The sequence below is a fragment of the Staurois parvus genome, unplaced genomic scaffold (genome assembly GCF_062004578.1).
Source record: "Staurois parvus isolate SC_StPar_1 unplaced genomic scaffold, SC_StPar_1.0 ptg000108l, whole genome shotgun sequence".
In the NCBI taxonomy this organism is placed as follows: domain Eukaryota; kingdom Metazoa; phylum Chordata; class Amphibia; order Anura; family Ranidae; genus Staurois; species Staurois parvus.
This window is the reverse complement of record NW_028317904.1, coordinates 1,721,318-1,742,454: the sequence shown is the minus strand read 5'-3', so window position 1 is coordinate 1,742,454 and position 21,137 is coordinate 1,721,318. Positions and strand designations below refer to the sequence as shown.

The following is a 21,137-nucleotide window of genomic DNA, read 5'->3' as shown; positions in this document are numbered from 1 at the left end:
CATTTTTCCATCAGGTGCTAAAGGGGTGTAACCACATATTAACACTAGAAATTCTGAAGGACCCTCTGCACACTGGTATATACCCTTTCAAGCAGACTATGCAATAAATAGGGATATTTAGTTCACACGTATTGCAATACATGCTTAAGCTGGCCAACTGCATCAAAGTAATCCCTCTATGGCCAGTCCTACTCTGCTCTGCCTACGCAAATGCTACTGTGGACACAATGCTAACATAGGGGAAAATACACAATGGGGGAGGGCTACAAGGTTCAGTGTTACACCCCTTTAGCACCCGATGGATAAATGCGTGCACTAGCTTTTGGGATTTGAGCACAGGTATCTCTTGTTTGTTGTATTGTTGAGACCTGAACCTTGTAGCTCTCCCCCAGGGTGTATACCAGTGTGCAGAGGGTCCTTCAGAATTTCTTCAGTGTTGTCACATGAATAATAAAATATTTACAAAAATGTGAGGGGTGTACTCACTTCTGTGAGATACTGTGTGTATATATGTGTGTGTGCATATATATATAATATATACACACACACTGTATATAAAACAAAGGATGAATCAAAATTAAGATTCAAAATAATTTACAATTTGTGACTTCCAGCCAGACTTATGGAAAAGTTTTCAGACATTGGATGATGATGATGGAGCAAAAGAAATGCAGGAAGTTGTTTACAGCAGTTTCTAAAATCCAGTATTTTGGACTTTACAGAAACTTTTACCGCAGGAAATTAGACTATAGGGTGACAGGGCAGATTTGATTGGAAACCTGCCTGAAAAAAAATACCACACCTTTAGAGAATAAAGACATTTCCTTTGTACAAAGATAAAGATGATCAGTTTAAGGTAGAGTGGGAGGCCAGATTGGATGAAACTTCATTCAAACTAAACTTGATATGCTATATATGGATATGCAAAATACACAGATGGAATAAGAAAAGTTTAAAGAAAAAATAATTGTTTAGATATTTTAACATTTTGTTTACTATTATTATTATACAGTATTTATAAAGCGCCAACAGTTCCCTCAGCAATGGGAGACAGAACATGCAGCAGTACAATAACAATACAATGCGATACACGAGGGGTTCGAGGGCCCTGCTCCTTGGAGCTTACAATCTAGGAAGGAGGGGATAGTGGTACAGGAGGAAATAGCTGTGGGGGATGGAGTGGTAGGAAGAGTGGAGGAGGTTGGGAATTAGCAGGAGGTGGGGTAGGCTTCCCTGACTACCTGTATAACCTGGTTGTCTAAGATTCCTGTATACCTAACAGACTCAGAAAAAAATCTTTTTTTTACAGAGAGTGCAAAATTCAGTTTTTCAGTAGCTGGCTGAAAAGTTACAGCACAGAGTTAAACCATAATTTAAAGGGGGAGAAGAAAGCCAGCAACAATGGTGTAATGATCTCTTTGCTAGAGTCAACAGGCTCTATAACCCAACAGACTACACCTGTAGCTGAAATATATTTAATGTACTGAATCTTTTAAGAACCATTGTGATGAAATACATTTTAAATGATAAGTTCACCTTTTGGACAAAAATAATAATTGCACATTTTTTTTTAAGGTAAAAAATTGTGTATTTATCATTTTTGTCCTTAGGAGCCTGCAAAGCATTGCACCAGGTATCAGTAGATCACTCATGCCATGCAGGTCTTCTGCAGATCTGTCAGAATATCTACTTGCCGTACAGGATGTATGAGCAAGCAGTTATACTGACAGGAAGCTTCAGTGAACTACCACAGCGCTCAAGAGCACCGTGGTAGTTCATTGAAAACTACAAACCCACAGCTGCTAAGTCTGTCGGGACTTGTAGGCACTCATTCACAGAACGATGTGAATGAGTGACGCAGCCGTGTGGGCAGAATCCCGCACGTTCACGCTATTTTACAGTCTGGCAGATGGTACGGGGCAAAGTTCCCCTTTCTATCGGTCAGAGAGAGGTGGGGGCAGCGGGCACAGCTGCAGCTATGGGAAAATGTTACATGTTGCACCCTAAAAATGGGTGGAACATGTAACCTGTTCCAAATGGGAACTTATCCTTTAATGTAAGTTTTTTTTTGATAACTATAAATTTTTATCTAGTTCCACTGTCATTTGTTTTTACAGCATGTATAGAATGTATTTATGTCATTAAAAAATTCATCTCTTTTCTATATTTTGCAGAATTTTGTATTCTGAGATACCAAAGAAGTTGAAAGAACTTTTGAAAGATGGCTATAAGGTACATCTTAAATTTTGCAGCACATAAGATGAAAGCTGAACTAAAACCTATTGCTTAAGTTGTTTTTCATGTTATTCTATAATTGTTATTATATATTATTATATATAATTTATACATGCATGAAATGCTGTTCCAGCCTCGGGTAGACAGGTCATACACTTTCTCTTTTTATATAAAATGTCAATATATCCTCTTTCATTTTTCTAAGAGAAATATTAGGGCTGTCAAAGTTGACCTTTTTTGGCTTCTGTTTTATGAGCCACTGACCAAGGAATATGCATATTAGGTAACTCAGATGTCCGTTTTGCATGCTTTTTTTGGCCCAGTGGCTGAAGCAAGAATTTTTGAATGACAGCAGCTCCCTGTTGCATTTGAAGAATGACAACTGTGATCTCCATGCTTTTTTTTTTAGCAAAAATTTGTTAGAAGTTATTTCAGCGTTGCCACTCAGGGATAGGTACAAGTTCAATGCTTATGTTCTTGCCCTATCAGTGCATAAATGTTTATATAAGTACCACACAGAGGCTGACCTGTCCTCTGCGCAGAATGAATAACGGACACACACTCTGGGCGTCTGGAGAAGAGTAAGGCCACAACTGCTGCTTCCAATTTGACAGCCATGTGGGCGTGCAGTCCCGATTGTATTATACCAAAAAAATGAGTATTGTGTGTGTGTTTGTCAGGAAAAATTATAGTAAATTGAATTTAAGTTCAATCTGTGTTCAATGAACAGTTGCACAAATATAATGTGACATAAAAATCTGCACGTATCTTTTTATTCAACAGGGCCTCTGCTTTCAGAAAATATATAATGTTCTGGGGGTTTAAGTAATTTAATTCCAAAAATAAAGATTTTTATGTGTACAAAAAATGAAAAAATTTGCTCTGGAGCCGAGCTGATTAATGTGGTGATAGATAGGGCTATCTACTGCAACAGCAGAGTTCTAAAGTTACTTTTTTATTGGTATCTGTTCATTTTGTCTAACATCTCTCCTTATTTACTGATTTATATTATTGCTGTTCTGTCAGGTGGTTTTTTTCACCAATCAGATGGGGATTAGCCGTGGTAAACTGAGGCCTGAAGTTTTCAAAGCGAAAGTTGAAGCAATTTTGGATCAACTTGGTATACCTGTACAGGTCAGTTTTAATCACCCCAACTATGATGATAAAAAAGCAGTTGTTTTATCTTGGGGTACTCTTAAAACTCTAAAAACTTTTGTATTACATTCCACAAGTGTGATGGGATGTTGTATTTCTTAATCATACAGTACAAGACACAGGATCTTTACTCTTTTGCCAGTGTCCAGTCACTTGAAGGTAACTACATATAACACTGTGGTTAAACAGAAAAGCTCCAGGGACATCCCCTTATTATAAACTCTCTCTTTCCCAGATTGCCTCAGTTTTCTTCCAATGTCCTTGGCAATGGACTTTTCTGTACTGCGAAAACGTACCGTTTCCTATGTAGATTGTGAATGATTCTCCTGTCAAGATTCCTGGCTGCACCATAGCCACTGCATCACCTCCTGCAGCTTCTAGATCAGTTGACGCCTCAAGTGAGCCTTGGGGGGACCATACCCAGACCCTGCTTGGAGGAAGATGATGGGCAGGCCTGAAATGTTGATACAGGCACTGGATCCTTTGCCACAGGGTGCAATACAAGTCAAGGGCTGTGGTCTGCCTGCTGCGGAGCCCTGTTGCTGAAGGCCCCTTCATGGGTATGCCCACTGAGAAGGTGTAGCCAGGATGTGGTCTAACCCCTTGCATCTTGTTTGGAGTGTAAAGACATCTGCCATGGTAAGTGCATGGCTTTTGTCCTTTAATTCGGGAAGGGGGCTTTGGCGCTCTTATGCTTCAGTCAGTGAGAAGCACAAACTGCAACCCCTCTAAACATGTTGCAGCTATGGATGACAGGTGTTGGCAATTTAAATGTAACAGTTTCCTTACCCTTTCCTGAGTCTGTCACGTCTGGCACTGCTGTGCATGCATGGTTTTGATCACAGTTGCTTCACTGAGCCACTTTCCTCCTCTGGGTGCATTTTCTCTCACCAGCAGCAGCAATCCAAGGCTGTCTCCAGAGTAGAGTATCACAATCCCCAGATGCATACTTGGTTGCAGCAGCCTTAAGTGCCTGGAAAAGAAGGGTTAACACTTCCTTCTCCACAGCAGCAGAGGTCGTGAGTATCCTCCTGTAGATACCTTTACACCACACATGGCAGATCACAAGCGCAGTGCTAAGAGGTCAGATGGCTCCAGGGGAGAGGTGTTAATCTATCAACACATGGCCCTAGTACCCTCTATTCAAATAGTTACAACCCCTCTGTTTCTTTGCTTTCCTTTGGGTATTCCGCTGGCCTTAAGCTGCTCAGCCTTCCTAAGAGAGAAAACACCACTTCCGGGCCACCAGCCACACACTGCTACAATAGCACGGAACAGGCGCCGACCCAGTTCACATTTGATGATAAGAGAAAAGAGAAGTCCGGACAGCCACTCTACTATTGAATTTACCTTTATTTAGAAAATCGCCTAACGGTAAAAACATGTGCATTTATTATTTTTTTTAAAAAGGTAAACTTACCCTTTTAATACATTTGTGTCTGAAGTTACTACACTGTGTTAGCCTTTCTTTTTATTACTGGGTGGATGTCATCTGTCTAATCCTGAGGTAGGTTGGAGTAGGAGTTGGGAGATATGTGACATCTATTGGAATAGCAAATCTATGTGTGTATGCTTTTCTTTAACCACCTCCCGTCCGCTATATAAGGAGATGACAGGCGCAAGGCGGTTCTCTCGTTCTTGGAGGCATCATATGACGTCCTCCCACTCTAACCGCAGCGATCGGTAGTGCACTGTGTATCTGGGACACAGCGGATCACCGATGAACGGAAAGAGCCGAAGACGTCGGCTCTGTCATGTGATCAGCGGTGTCCAATCACAGCTGACCGCATGTAAATAAGGAAATTCCGGTTATCAGCATTTCTCTCACGAGCTGTCACGCTGACAACTCGTGAGGAGAGGAGAGCCAGTAATCGGCATTCCTCAGAGGGGACATGTACACTGATCATCACGGCACTGATGATCAGTGTAGCCCCAGTAGTGCCACCTGCCAGTGCCCATCAATGCCACCTGCCAGTGCCCATCAGTGCCACATTAATTCTACATATCAGTGCCTACCAGAGCACATCAATGCCACATATCCGTGCCCTTCTGAGCTGCCTTTCAGTGCCAGTCAGGGCTGCCAATCAATGCCGCCTAACAGTGCCAGTCAGTGCCATATGAGTGATGCCTTTCAGTGCCCATCAGTGATGCCTGTCAATGCCCATCAGTGCTACCTATCAGTGCCCATCACTGCAGCCTCATTAGCGTACAATAGTGAAGGAGAAAAATCTCTTATTTATAAAATTTTGTAACAGAAACTAAGAAAAACATTTTTTTTTCAAAATTTTCAGTTGCTTCTGGTTTGTTTAGCAAAAAATAAAAAACCCAGAGGTGATTAAATACCACCAAAAGAAAGCTCCATCTGTCAAAATTTTTTTTTTTTAATTTAATATTAGTACAGTGTTGCATGACCACGCAATTGTCATTCAAAGTGCGACAGCAGTGAAAGCTGATAATTGGCCTGGGCAGGAAGGGGGTAGAAGTGCACTGTAGGTAAGTAGTTAAAAAAAAAAAAAAGTGAGGCACTGAGATCTAGTGATTGGGGAGAAGTGGTGGCTTCCCAAGTGGAGTTGTCAAGTTGTTCAAGGCACATCACATGGGGAATTGCACTTTGTTGCATGTTTTGTGGTAGACTTTAATACCTCATGGCTTCCAGGCTTAACAACAAATTGAACAGATCTACAGATCCAGGGATCCCTTAGCCATGGCGGTGTATGTTCTGGTGATTCAGTTGGATCAGTTCAACCTAATCTATGCCCTTTCCTCCTATGAAACTTCCCCCCAGCCTCCTCAGACCAGATCGAGATGGAGGGCATTCCAGTGATTCTCATCACACCAAAACAGCCCAGGAGGACGTAGTGCTCAGACCTCAGCAGACTCTTTATGGGTGATGCCAGCCTATGTGAAAGGTTCTTTAGGTTCTGTTGAGCCACCTGTGTTAAAGTGTTACTAAACCCACAACAGTAAAACCAGTCTGTATATGCAGTAAAGTATGCTTGTTATACTCATTGTGGAACCTAAGGGGTTAATTCTCTACATTGTGTAAAAATGCTGTTTGATCCTGACTTCTTTGAGCCTCCCCTTCATCCAGTGCGTCTCTCTTATCTCCTGATAAGTCATATCATGTGAAGACATTGCACATGCTCAGTTTGGTGCTAGAGAGGTTTTTTTTTTTCTTGGGAGAGTGCATGTGATCAACACAAGGTCAAACAGCACTGACCAGACAGAGGTCAGGGGTACTGCATCCTCCTAGAGAAAACGCCTCCTGCAAGCTTTCCAGTGCTCTGCTGAACACTGATAGAAGTCACAAGACTTCTGTAACTGCTGATGAGAAAAGGTATTTAGCAGTTTATATTTACTAAGAAAATTGCACTTCCATGTTTTGTGTACTGTGGGAGACCAGATATAGTGAATGCAGGGTCCTGGGTTTAGTAACACTTTAAGCTTTTTTTTTTTTTTTTTTGGCTTTTAGCATTTTGTTGCTGTGTTGCTACCCCTTGGTTTGACTTGCTTTTGGATGTTCCAGTGTACCCGAAAACATTATTCTGTGTCCCTTATTGTATGAAAATAGTATTTGTGACTTAACTGTCATGGCCAGAAATATTGGCACTCATATTTCTGTCAAATACACCATAAAATTGTTGCAATTACAAATGTTTAAGCATTCTCTTTTATTTCTTTTGTTTGTATTGGTATAACACAAAAAAGTGGAGAAACAAAAATCTGACACATTCCACGCAAAACTCCAAAAATGGACTGGACAAAATGATTGGCACCCTCAATTTAATTATTGGTAGCACACCCCGTGGAAAAAATAACTGAAATCAATCGCTTCCTGTAACCATCAATGAGTTTCGTACACCTGGAATTCTGGACCACTCTATTTTCGCTAACTGCTGCAGGTTTCTCAGATTGGAAGGGTTCCTTTTTCCAACTGCTGTTTTGAAATCTCTCCACAGGTGCTCTATAGGATTGAGGTCTGGGCTCATTGCTGTCAAGTTCAGTAATCTTAAACTCATTGTCTTAAACCATTCTGGGTGCTTTTTAACATGTACTTTGGGTCATTGTCTTGCTGTAAGACCTTTGACGGAGACCCAATTTTCTGACAGTGAGCCCTACATTGCACCCCAAAATGTTTTGGTAGTCTTCAGATTTCAAAATTGCCATGCACACAGTCAAAACATCCAGTGCCGAAAGCAGCAAAGCAACCCCAAAACATCAGTGAACCTCTGCCATGTTTGACTTTAGGGACTGTATTCTTTTTTTTTTTTTTTTTTTTTTTTTTTTTTTTTTTTTTTTGTAAAGGCTTCTTTCTTTTTCTGAAAACAGTGGAATGATGGGCTTTACCAAAAAGCTGTAATTTTGTTTCATCTGTCAACAACACATGCTTCCTCAGGTAAGTTTTGGCAAACTCCAGTCTGGCTTTTCTATGTTTCTGTGTCAGCAATAGGGTCGTCCTGGGTCTCCTACCATGGCGTCCCTTTTCATTCAGATGGCGAGGTATAGTGCGTGCTGACACAGTTGTACCCTGTGCCTGATGGTCAGCTTGAATTTGTCTGGAAGATGATTGAGGTTCTTTAGCCACCGTTGGAACAATCCTTTGTTGCTATCTTTGATACATTTTTCTCTATGATCTACGTCCAGGGAGATTAGCTACAGTGCCATGGGCACAAACAATGTTGCGTACAGTGGACACAGGAACATTAAGATCTCTGGAGATTGATTGTGCTTCTCCATAATTTTTGTTCCCAAATCCTCAGACAATTCTTTGCTGCTCTTTCTCTTCTCCATTCCCAATGTGGCACACAGAAACACACAACAGAAAGGTTGAGTACATTTTTCACCATTTTGACTGGTTTCCGGTGTGATTTCTATATTATCAGCACCTGTTAATTGATACAGTTTAATTACAAATTACAGGAGCATCACAAACTTGGAATGCAATTATTTCTTACAATTTTGAGAAGGTGCCAATAATTTTATCCAGTCCACTTTTGGAGTTTTGCGTGGAATGTGTCAGATTTGGCTTTTTGTTTCTCCACTTTTTTTGTGTCATACCAATACAAACAAACTAAATAAACACAAGAATGCTTAAACATTTGTAATTGCAACAATTTTCTGGGTGAAGAGGTGCATAATCTGACAGAAATGCAGGGGTGCCAATATTTTTGACCATGACTGTATTGTAAAATCCTTTTCATACGGTACGTTAAGCAGCACAAGTTCCTCCAATTTGTTTTTATGATCCACTCCTACTGTTGCATGCTACAAAACTGAAGCAGGCTGGGAGTGAAAGGAATTAAAATGGATTGTCTTTACAGCTTTGTTTTGCCAATGCCAAACAGCTTGAAGGCAACAGCATAACCAACAGTGTACCTTAATACTTAATTCATATATATAACAGAAGAGGAGATAAAGGGGGGATATGACGAACATGTATAAATACATCAGTGGTTCAATAGTGAACTCGGTGTACAGCTATTCACCCTGAGGTCATCACAGAGGACAAGGGGGCACTCTTTATGTCTGGAGGAAAAGAAATGTAATCTCCAAACATGGAAAGGTTTCTTCACAGTGAGAGCTGTGAGAATGTGGAATAGACTCCCTCAAGAGTTGGTTCTGGCCAGCTCAGTGGATTGCTTTAAAAAAGGCCTGGATTCTTTCTTAGATACACAGAATATAACTGGATACTAACATTTATAGGTAAAGTTGATCCAGGGAATATCCAATTGCCTCTCGAGGGATCAGGAAGGAATTTGTTTCCCTGCAGGAGCAAATTGGATCATGCTTTGCTTGGTTTTTTGCCTTCCTCTGGATCAACTGTGGGTATAGGATAACTTTTTTTTTGTAATGGTTGAACTAGATGGACTTTCCTTTTTTCAGCCAGACTAACTATGTAACTATATTCAGAAATAATATTATACATACATATATATATATATATATATATATATATATATATATATATACACACACACACACACACACACACACGTCCTCACTGCAAGTGGCTATAAGAAGTCACACATAGCTGGAGCCGCACAATCACTTTTACTGAAATAAGAAGGACTGCCCACCATCCCTGCACTACCCGTGGTGGTTCTCGGGCTCCCCCACTCCTCTGGGAAGCCTGGGATCAAGGTAAATAGCTGCTATAACTAAACACAGAGGTGATGAAGGAACATCCATTCACCATTCTCCTGTGCCTATATACAGTAACACCTAGGGAATGACAGCTCTGAAATCGATTCTGGCTGCAAGTCAGGAAAACAGCTAATCACGCCCTTTCTGTGCTTGATTAGCTGCATTGGAGTGCAAGAGAGAAATTGTGGGTTTAACAGACTCCAGATCTCTCCATAAAGAGTGCCTGTCACCTGCCCAAAGCTGTCACATAGGAGGCTCTTTAACCCCAATGTGATATTAATAAAGATAAATTAAAAAAAACATTTTTTAAAAAGTGTAAAAAAAAATTATTTTTTAAATAAAATAGGTAAAAATAATTGTAAAAATTTGCAAGCATCCCCTTCCCCTCACATATGCACAAATGCCAATGCACTTGTAGGTCTTTAACACAAATGTTAACAGTTTCACCACACATATGAGGTATCTCCACAAACATCAGAGTGAAAGCAGTAATTCTAGAGCCATCATTCTTGTTCAAATTGTTTATTGATAAAAGAAAAGCACAGTAACAACAGACAGGTTAATAAATTTTTGTGAGACATGAAAATGTAACATACAACTGCACAGGGCTGGGTATACAGCCAAAAATCAAACCCTAGTGTGTTAACTCCCTCAAAACAGTGGTTATCTAGCAAGATAAGGTGCAAACTTGACGGTTGAGGAACATGCTGCGTAGGTCTCTAAGTGAGTGCTCGATGGGAATGTAATATTTTAAATCAGTAGGGTTCCTAGGGATTCAGGGACCAAGCAGTTGCTCACTCTTTGGTGCCACTGAGTGGTCTATGGCCATCATTCATGATTAACTTTACATTGAAAACCTATAAAGGCTTTTAAAATGTCACGTATTAAAATGTTAGGTACAATAGTTTGTCAAAAAAATTTACAGGCACATGCAGTTTTGAGTCTTAACATGTTTGTTATCTATTTACTCAAACCGACGGCATATTTTAGATTTTACCAAAAAAATGGGTATGGTATTGTGTTTGTACACTAAAATTAATTTTAGTTTATGTTTTCCTGAAAATTTGCATTTGATAAACCATTTTTATTCTCCAGGTCCTCTGCTTTCAGCAAATATATATTTGGTATATTTGGGAAGGGGGGGGGGGGGGTTTCTAGGCAAGTGGGTAATACTCCCAAGAATAGGATTTTATGGTAAGTCAAAAATCCTATATCCATTTGTAGCTAACTTTAGATTTGCTTCTGTAGTTGGATACCGAAAACACCTATGCATCTACAAAATGCTGGTGGGTCATGCTGACCAGTAGCTGCACTGGAAAAACATGAGTGTAGCTGGTGATTCAGTTGCCAGTTCCAGCTCTAGTAACAAAATGTTAAGGAAAGAGTTGTAGCTACTATAAAATCATTTATGTGCCTTGGCCCTTACTTGAAAAATGCTGACCCATGAGAGGGTCCGAATGTGCCTGCACATTAACCTGCCTCTGTTTTTCATGGATACCTTGAGAAATTGAATACAGAGCTCTTGATATAGCTGGATAAAAAGCATTATGTTTCCTTTCAGGTGTTTGTTGCGACTGGTGTTGGACTCTATCGTAAGCCAGTCACTGGAATGTGGGATTACCTGTGGGAAAAGGTGAGACCATTTGCAGTGCTTGTTGTTGTTCTTGTGAAATTCCATAGCTATAAATGTTTGCCTGTAAGCTACAGCTATGCATTAGATCAGGGGTGTCCAACCTGCAGCCCAAGATGGCTATGAATGTGGCCAAACACAAAATAGTAAACTTACTTAAGAATGTTGATTTTATTTTTTGAACTTTTTGTAAAAATGTGTTTACACTTAGCGAACACATGCGGTCGAAGAGCAAATTGACAGTGTCTCTTTACTTGACTTCTATAAGTTTTTTTTTCTTCCCAAAGGAAAATATCTCACTCTTCACAATCATGCCTGATTCTGGTCATTTGTTTTTGGCAGCACCTATATTTGTGAGCAACGTTTTTCAAGGATGAAGCACATGAAGGGTAAACTTAGAACAAAAATATCTGATGAGTACCTTGAAAATTCATTGAGAATCGCTACTACATCCATCCAACCAGATAATGATGCAATAGTTTATCAAAATGTCAAATATTGCACACTGTTGTATCAGCTGGTCTCTGTGTAGGACGGATGAATCAGCATGTCCTCAGCAATATTTTTGGAGGCCATGCCTGGACCCATATGGATTGGAAATTGTGGTGTTAGCCTAGAATGTGACTTTTGGGCACTGAGCTCTGCATTGGAGCAACATGCTTTTCACATCCAGAGTTGTGGCACAGCCTCTGGTGTTACCATTTCTCTGAAGACTCATGTAGTGAGTAAGATTGGTCAGGCTAAAGCACTGGAAAGTACCTCACAAGTTGTACAGTTAGCCACTTCTGGTGGGTTTGAGACTGAGGGAATTGAGCACTGACATAATGTGCGGCTTTCCTCCGCTAGAGGAAACACTTTGCAGCTGTTGCTCTTCCTTCCTGAAGCACCATGTGGATCATGCATTCTCATAACTGCCCACCTACAGCCACTCTTCTTTTGCTAACTGCTCCAGGTCTCTAAGATTGGAAGGGTTCCTTTTACCAAATGCTGTTTTGAGATCTCTCCACAGGTGCGCTATGGGATTGAGATCTGGACTCATTACTGTTCAGTTCAGTAATCTTAAACTCTTTGTTTTCAAGCATTTCTGGGTGCTTTTTGACGTGTGCTTTTGGGTCCTGCTGTAAGACCCATGTCCTTTCATGGAGACCCAACTTTCTGACACTTGACCCTACATTGCACCCCAGAATTCTTTGATAGTCTTCAGATTTCATAATGCCATGCACACGTTAAAGACATCCAGTGCCTGAAGCAGCACAGCAACCCCAAAACATCAGTGACCCTCCACCATGGTTGACGGTACGGACTGTATTCTTTTCTTCAACCACCTCCCGCCCGCCATATAGTAATATGACAGGCGCAAGGTGATTCTCTCATTCTGGGAGGACGTCATATGACGTCCTCCCATTCTCACTGCGCATGCGTGGCTCAGGGAGTGTGCAGCGCGGCGATCGGCGGTGCACTGTGTCCCTCGGACACAGCGGATCACCGATCACGGAAAGAGCCGAAGATGTGTCCAATCACAGTCAATCACATGTAAACAGTGTCCATCAGTGCCTTATGTCAGTGCTCATCAGCTGTGTCCAATCACAGTCAATCACATGTAAACAGTGTCCATCAGTGCCTTATGTCAGTGCTCATCAGTGCCTCGTGCCAGTGCCCATCAGTGCCACATATCAGTGCACATCAATGCCACATATCAGTGCCCATCTGAACTGCCTTTCAGTGTCACACATCAGTGCCAGTCAGTGCCACCTATCAGTTCCAGTCAGTGCTGCCTATCAGTGCCATGTATCAGTGCTGCTTTTCAGTGCCCATCAGTGATGCCTGTCAATACACATCAGTGCCACCTACCAGTGCCTCCTCATCAGTGCCACCTATCAGTGTCCATCAGTGCCCATCAGTGCACCCTCATTAGCGCACATCAGTGAAGGAGAAAAATCACTTATTTACAAAATTTTATAACAAAAACTAAGAAAAAACTTTTTTTTCCAAAATTTTCAGTGGATTTTGGTTTGTTTAAGAAAAAAGAAAAAACCCAGAGGTGAATAAATACCACCAAAATAAAGCTTTATCTGTCACAAAAAAAGATAAAAATTTCATATGGGTACAGTGTTGTTTCACCGCGCAATTGTCATTCAAATTGCGACAGCGCTGACAGCTGGAAATTAACCTGGGCAGGAAGGGGGTATAAGTGCCCTGTAGGCTAGTGGTTAAAGGCTTAATTTCTTTTTCTGAAAACAGTAGAATGATGGGCTTTACCAAAAAGTTGTATTCTGTTTCATCTGTCCACGGCACATTCTCCCAAAAGTATTTTTGGCTTCCTCAGGTAAGTTTTGGCAAACTCCAATCTGGAATTTTTATGTTTTTGTTGTCAGTGGGGTCTTCCTGGGTCTCCTACCATAGCGTCCCTTTTCATTCAGATGGCGACATATAGTGTGATCTGACACAGTAGTACCCTGTACCCAGGCAATCCTTCGTTGCAGTCTGTGATCAGTTTTTCTTTTTCATCCACGCCCAGGGAAACTAGCTACAGTGCCATGGGCTGTAAACTTTTTTTTTTATAATTAACATTTTATTGAGTTTTCACACATATAAATATACATGAAACTTTAAAACAAACTGAGAAGAAGAGAGAAAAGAGAGGTTCATCAATGATAAAAACATGTAAGGATATAAAAGAAGAAAAAGAAAAAAAAAACATACAATGTCAATGAAACAACAGTGGAAAAAGAATCAAATCAGTACATTTTGAACAAATTGAGCAGAGATATAGGTACCCCATGGATTCCATACAGTTTCAAATATGGATACAGAGCTGGCATAGTGAGTGGTTATTCCATTTTTCTAATGTCTGTAATAATCTTAAATAATGTCGGTAGTGAGGGGGGTGTGGAAGAGAGCCAACATATCGGGATGCTTCTCCTGGCTGCCGTCAGAACATGCATGGAGAGTTTCCTGGACAATTTGGGGAGGCCTGGGAAGGGTAGGCCCAAAAAAAAGTAAAGGGGTTCAAAAGGAAGGTTGGTACGTAGTAAAGAACGTAGCAGGGACCATACATACTCCCAAAAGGGAATGATAGACCTACATTCCCAAAAAATATGGTAAAGAGATCCAGATTCTCTCCCACATTGCCAGCAGGCAGGAGAAGCACCCAGTTACGGGCATGGAGTATATCAGGTGTTCTGTACCAAAACATCATGATTTTATACACATTTTCTTTATAGACTACGCATATGGAAGATCTAGATGCGTTTTCCCATATCTTTTTCCACGGCACCAAATCAATGTCACAGCTGAGAAATTGGGACCATTTGCGCATATAGTGGTGGGTGTCATTGGATAAGGGGTAGGCGTCCATAAGGAGCTTATAGGTAGTGGAGATTATGCCCCTTTGATGTGGGCCCTGTATACATAGACGCTCAAAAGGAGTAGGGTTTTCAAGGGTCAAAGAGGGTGACAAGGTAGAAAAGAAATGGCGTATCTGCAAATAGATGTAAAAATGCTGGGGAGGAAGATGGACTTTTTTCTGGATAACAGAAAAGGGGTTAAGTGCCTGAGTCACCGGGTGGATCAGATGGCGCAGTTGGAAGAGATTGGCTGAAGCCCAAGGGAGCATACGGGACATGGCCAGACTGTCCAGAAGGATGGGATTAAAAAGAACATTGGTTAAAGGAGAACAGTCAGAGGCCAGTGCAAATTTAATCTTGCATCTCTTCCAAATAGACAGGGAGAATTGCATAAGTCCAAGCAAGAGGTGTCGATAAGAAGTGATATCCACCGCCGACGTAGACCAGAGAAAGGAGCATGGGTGAATCGGGGTTAGTTGTAGGGATTCAATCTCTGACCATATATTGGGAGGACGTCGGGTGGACCAGGAGAGTAGGAATCGGAGGTGGGTAACAATAATATGTCACAATATCCGGAACACCTAGGCCTCCCCTGGAACGCAAGGTGAGAAGTACAGTGAGTGCGATTCTATGTTGTTTATCATGCCAGATAAAGCATAAAAGGGATTTCTGAATGGAGTGTAGCTTAGACATAGGGATGGGAACCGGAAGAGTCGCGAATAGATATAAGAGTTTGGGCAGTATGTTCATTTTTATCATGTTGATGCGGCCAAGGTAGGAGATGGGTAGGGTGTCCCAGAATTTTAGAGATCGGGAAATGGCAATGAATAAGGGAGGGAAGTTAGCCTTGTATATACAGTGGTATAAAGAAGTGAGGTTGGTACCCAAGTACTTTAAAGAGTGAGTACACCAACGATATGGATAAAACGATTGGAGAAAGGACAATACGTCGGGTGGGATGTGTAAAGGAAGTACCTCAGTTTTGGATGCATTGACTTTATATCCCGACAGAGCCCCAAATAATTGTAAAGTTTTATGGAGAACCGGTAGGGAAGTAGGACGGTTTGTTAAGGTAAGGAGGATATCGTCTGCAAATAGGGACAATTTGTATTCATGCTCATGACAATTTATCCCGCGTGTATCAGGGTTGAACCGAATGGTGATAGCCAGCGGTTCCAGACAAAGGATAAACAGTAGGGGGGGAAGCGGACAACCCTGCCGTGTACCGTTTGACATTTGGAAGGAGCGTGAGAGGAACTATGCTAATCTGACCTGTGAAGAAGGTGAAGAATAAAGAACCTTCAAGGCAGCCACAAATGGACCCCGGAAGCCAAACTTCTCCAAGACCATAAACATATAGGGCCAGCTAAGGCGATCAAAAGCTTTCTGAGCGTCCAAGCTCAGTAATATAGCAGGAGTCAAGGATCGTTTAACCAAATCAATCAAGTCAACGGACCCCCTGGTGTTGTCCGCGGCATGTCTAGCTGGCACAAAGTCCACCTGATCCCTATGTATGAGCTTGGAGATGACTCTGGACAACCTGTTGGCCAAAATCTTAGTAAATATTTTATAGTTGGAATTCAATAGAGCGATGGGGCGATAGTTAGCTGGGGTAGAATGATCTTTATCAGGCTTGGGAATTACAGAAATATATGCCTGGGAAAATTATGCCTGGGGGGCGACGCCCTTTAAGAGATCCTGAAATAGAGATGAGGAGCCAAAGTGCCTATAAAGGTTTTATAATAGGAATAGGGTAGGCTGTCAGGTCCCGGAGATTTGTGGGATGGGAGTTGTTTGATTGTCTCGAATAATTCCTAGGATGAAATGTCCGCATTAAGGGCCGAGAGGTTAGGGGGTGATAAACGTCGGGAGGAATAGAGAGTCAAAAAAGACGCCTTTTGCAAGGGGGGGTGGTGAAGATCTGGGATGGCGCAGTTGTAAAGGTTTTTATAGTATGTTCCAAAGATTGAGGCCATTACGTGAGGGTCGTAGGTAGGGTCACCATCCGGTTGGAGTAGGTGATCTGGTATCGTTGAGGGAGATTGTGCTTTGAGCCAATTTACGAGCATGCGGTGTGGTTTATTAGAGAATTCGTAAAATTTCTGTTTGACCCAAAGAAAGGAATGTGAAGATTTACACAAATCGAGAGCTTTGATCTGGTCACGGAGAGAAGTAACCCTAGGAAGCCCAGTATTAGACGGCTTTGCAAGTAAACGATGTTCAGCCTAAGATAGTTGGCAAATAAGGGAAGCCTTGGCAGCAGTAGAGGACTTTTTTTTAAACGGGAGCCCATAGAGATACAGAGTCCCTGAAAAACAGCCTTATGAGCCTCCCATAGGGTCGAGGAAGAAACCACTGAGCCCACATTATGATGAAAGTACATGTCCAGTCTTGAGAAAGTTCCTCGCAGAGATGGGTCGTAGTGAGGAAAGTCTCATTGAGGCGCCAGTGACAGGCCTTCTGTAGGGAGTCAGGGAAAAGAAGATTCAGAGTCATAGAAGCATGGTCAGACCATGTGATAGAATTGATTTCAGAAGAAACCAAATGTGGGAGTAAAGGAGCAGAGACAGAAAAACAGTCTAAGCGAGAATAACTGTGATGAGCAGAGGAACAGAAAGTAAATTGTTTGTGTAAGGGATGTTTGACCTGCCAAGCATCAAAGAGACTATGTTCCCTGATCAACTTACAAAAATATCTTGAGAAGGAACATTGCCGATTCAAGGAGGTGGATTCAAAAAGGACCTTCCTGTTTTTATGTGGGGACATAATTAAATCAAAGTCGCCACCATTGATCATGTGTGGTGTTGAAAAGGAATTTAATCTGGTGAGTGTTTGGGAAAGGAACTGCAATTGACCCACGTTCGGGGCATACAAATTTAACAAAATAAGAGGAGAGCCTCCAAACATACATTCTAGAAGAATAAAACGACCCCATGGGTCGACTCTGGAGGAAAGGGAGCAGTGTGTCCGTATCAAAATCGCTACTCCGGCCTTCCCAGTGGGATCAAAAGCCGAGTAGGATTGGGAAAAAAACCCTGAGGCAAAACAAAAAGAGCCATTCGATTTAAAATGGGTCTTCTGAACAAAAATAACATCTGCTCCTGAGGATCAAAATTCCTTCAAAGCCATCCACTGTTTTTGGATAGAGTTAAGACCTTTGACATTATATGATAGTAACCGTAAAGTCATCATTAGTTAATAATACAAAAAACAATTGTACCAGTATAAAGACTGAATAAAGCATAATCGATGAAAAAAAATTAAAGCAATAAAAACAGAGAAGACATAAACTGTAAGAACAGCAAAAAACAAAGATATCAGTAATGATATAAACTCAGGACATGGGAACAGACCCAAGTTGTCTAGGCCTAATGCTAGACGTGTTCAGGGACAGCATGACAACTGACACATCTCACCAATTGTCTGTCCCGGCAAGGAAAAACATAATGAAAGCACACAACCAGGACATAGCAAAATTGATGTTAGCGGTGCAATAATTGGGGAAGAAGGCGACTCTGAGAACGCCCAATAGACCATCTAGGAGGGTCATCAGACAGGTACATCACCTGCTCTAGGAGGCCGTGGGCCGGTGTCCAGATCTTGGTTGGGGTGGCGGAAGGGCGTGATGGAGTAGGTGGCAGTGAAGATGGATCATCAGGAAGAGGGGGAAGTCCCAGGTGATGAAGGAAGGAATCTGCTTCAGGAAGATCACGTAGGGTAACTTGAGTGTTGTCCTTGGAGACGACCAACTTGAAGGGAAACCCCCACCGATAGGGAATGTGGTGTTGTTGGAGATGGGTGGTGACCAGTTTCAGAACTCATCATTTGGCCAGGGTAATCGGAAGGAGGTCACTGAAGAGTTGGAGTTTGTCTCCTTTGAATTCCAAGGATGATTTGTTGCGCGCAGAGGAAAGCACTCTCTTTGCTTTCAAAAAAATGAAAACGGACAATGACGTTGTGGGGTCTGGTGCCCTCAGGGGGTTTAGGGCCCAGAGAGCGATGAGCTCTATCCAGCCGCCAATCTGATTCTGGGACCATGGGGAAGTTGCGGTAAAAAAGGACAGCAAATGGTGACGAAGTTGGGAGTCAGAAATTGCTTTAGACATACTGCGGATACGGATATTCTGGCGGCGTTCCCTGTTTTCCAGGTCTTCTTGTTGAAACTGCATTTGGGACATGGAGAGCTTCAACTAAGCGTTGTCTCCTTCCAAAACATGTACGTATTGTACCAATTCGTCAAACTTGGTCTCCAGGTGATCAGTGCGGTCCCCAATCTGGGTGATCTCCCCCCTAAGATCCAGGGCCAGCTTCAGCAGATGTAGTAGCAGTAATATTGCGCAGGAATACTTGCAATTTGTTGTCCAAAGATGAGGCTGTTAGGGTGGATGGAACCAGCTGCAAGGATGGGACTGTGGCTGAAGCTGTGATGTGCTCCAAATAAGGGTGGTCTGCTGCCCCCCCCCCCCCCCCACCACCTGCAGGTGTCTGGGATCCTCAATCTGGCTAGTATTTTGGGGTGGGATTGTGAAGGGCCATGTGGAGGGCTGATCGATTCCTCCCCTGGCCACCGCCGGGTGCCCGGAACTCCCTTTTGGGCTGGGAGCAGTACTAGAGGGGATGCAGGCCTAGATAGGAAGCGGAGGGGGGCTTCCAGCGCCCGATCTTCCCCATACTATGTCTCCGGGTGTGCGCTGGGCTTATGCGGCCCGCCCAGAGCAGCTGTCGGCTTGTGGAGCAGAGCGGGAGAGCCGGAGATGCCTGGGATGAGCGGAGCTCTGCTAATGAGCGTCCACCATCAAGCACAGTCGCTGGCAATGCTTGGGCTGTAAACTTTTTGACAATGTTGCACACAGTAGACACAGGAACATTTAGATCTCTGGAGATGGACTTGTAACCTTGAGATTGTGCATGCTTTTCCACAATTTTTGTTCTCATATCTTCAGACAATTCTTTGCCGCTCTTTCTTTTCTCCATGCTCCACGTGGCACACAGACACACATCTATATTGTCAGCACCTGCTAATTGATACAGGTGAGTTTAATTACAAATTAGAGGAGCATCAGTTTGTAATGCAATTATTTACAATTTTGAGAAGGTGCCAATAATTTCTTTATTGTACATCCCGGGACACAATGCAGGCTATGGTAATGACTATGTGGACTATATGCCACATATAGGTGAATGGACACTGGCTGACCTGTTAGAGAGGAAGTCCTCACCTATATAACCCCTCCTACCCAAGAAGTACCTCAGTTTTTTTTTGCCTGTGTCTGTAAGGGGGATGGTCACTGAAGTGTTACATGTGCTCTTGGAGCATACATGAAGATCCAGATTGGTTCCATTGTAGAATCAGGGATTTTAATTGGATCTATTCGGAAAGCTGTTAGCTAAAATGGATGGTACCCGAGCCTCGCTATATAAGGGGGAGGCAGCCGAGACACAGATGTACCACCCGTCCCCAGGTCTAGTGGACTCGGGGTGGGGGGTGATCTTGCGGTGTTTGCATTTCACGATAGACCAAAGGGATGTCAGGTGTATCTGGGTTTGCAGCTATTCCTGCTGGTGGCGCTGCAATAGACTGCGGCCACATCATCATAAACTTGCCTGATCTCATTTAAACTCGGAAGCTAAGCAGGGTCAGCCCTGATTAATACTTGGAGGGGAGAATTATTATTATTATTATTATACAGGATTTATATAGCGCCAACAGTTTGCGCAGCGCTTTACAATATAAGGGAGACCGTACAATTACAAAACATTTCAGTACAAAAGGAATAGGAGAGCCCTGCTCGTGGAGCTTACAGTCTAAAGGATACTTGGAAATACCAGGTGTTGTAAGCTTTTCCCCTCCAGAATCTGAGATGGCTTTGTTTTGAGAAGTATCTCGGGCAGAGGGTGCTAGGGCAGTCTGTGAGGTGATTCGAAACACACTGGACAGGCCCAAAGCCAAACGGGGATGTGAGGTCTATCTTAGATCTCAAGACACTAGACATCTTTCTGTTTTGGATGGGATCAGTCCAGCAGTTGTGGCTTCTCTGCAAGAGTTAGATTTCGGATGTCCATTTCTTTGTTTTAGGGCTCTGCCCTTTGGGCTGACTGAAGCCCCCTAAGTGTTCACAAAACTGCCACCCCTGGTGCCGTGCTTGTTGAGGACGCAGGAGAGTCTCAATCTCAGCATAGTTTAATGTTCCTTGCTCAGGGAGCAATTCATTCCAAGTTTAGATTGAAATATAAGAAGGAAAGGGGTATACGTATATACTTGAGGAAATGGTATCCATGTTGTAGCAGTTTCCTGCGTGCGGTTTCACTCTAGGTCTTTGTAGAGGAACATTCTATCATAAAGATCCAAGCGGTGGATGTTGTAGGGCTTTGTTCTCAGGCTATTGCACAGTCTGAATTGGTGGTTGTTTGTTCAGAATATGGAGAAGGGGTAATTTTCCTTACAGTGATATGGAAAATAATAACCACTGGTGCCAGTCTTTCTGGTTGGGTGGTTGGCTTAAAGGTGGCTACAGTTCAGAAAACTTTTTCTCCACAGGATTGAATATCGCCCATCAATATCTTGGAATTTCGGATAGTACACGTTGCTCTGGATTATTGGACTAACAAGTTGCACAGGTTTGTGG

The 21,137-nt window shown here is 42.4% G+C and overlaps 1 protein-coding gene across 1 annotated transcript in view; it reads left to right on the top strand.

The window, feature by feature from the left end:
- PNKP (polynucleotide kinase 3'-phosphatase) overlaps positions 1-21,137 on the top strand; it is a 114,645-nt gene that overhangs the window by 45,338 nt on the left and 48,170 nt on the right. The window contains exons 6-8 of the mRNA XM_089671598.1: positions 2,175-2,232; positions 3,262-3,369; positions 11,096-11,167. Coding sequence (XP_089527724.1) covers positions 2,175-2,232; positions 3,262-3,369; positions 11,096-11,167 — 238 coding nt within the window. The remainder of the gene's footprint in view (positions 1-2,174; positions 2,233-3,261; positions 3,370-11,095; positions 11,168-21,137) is intronic.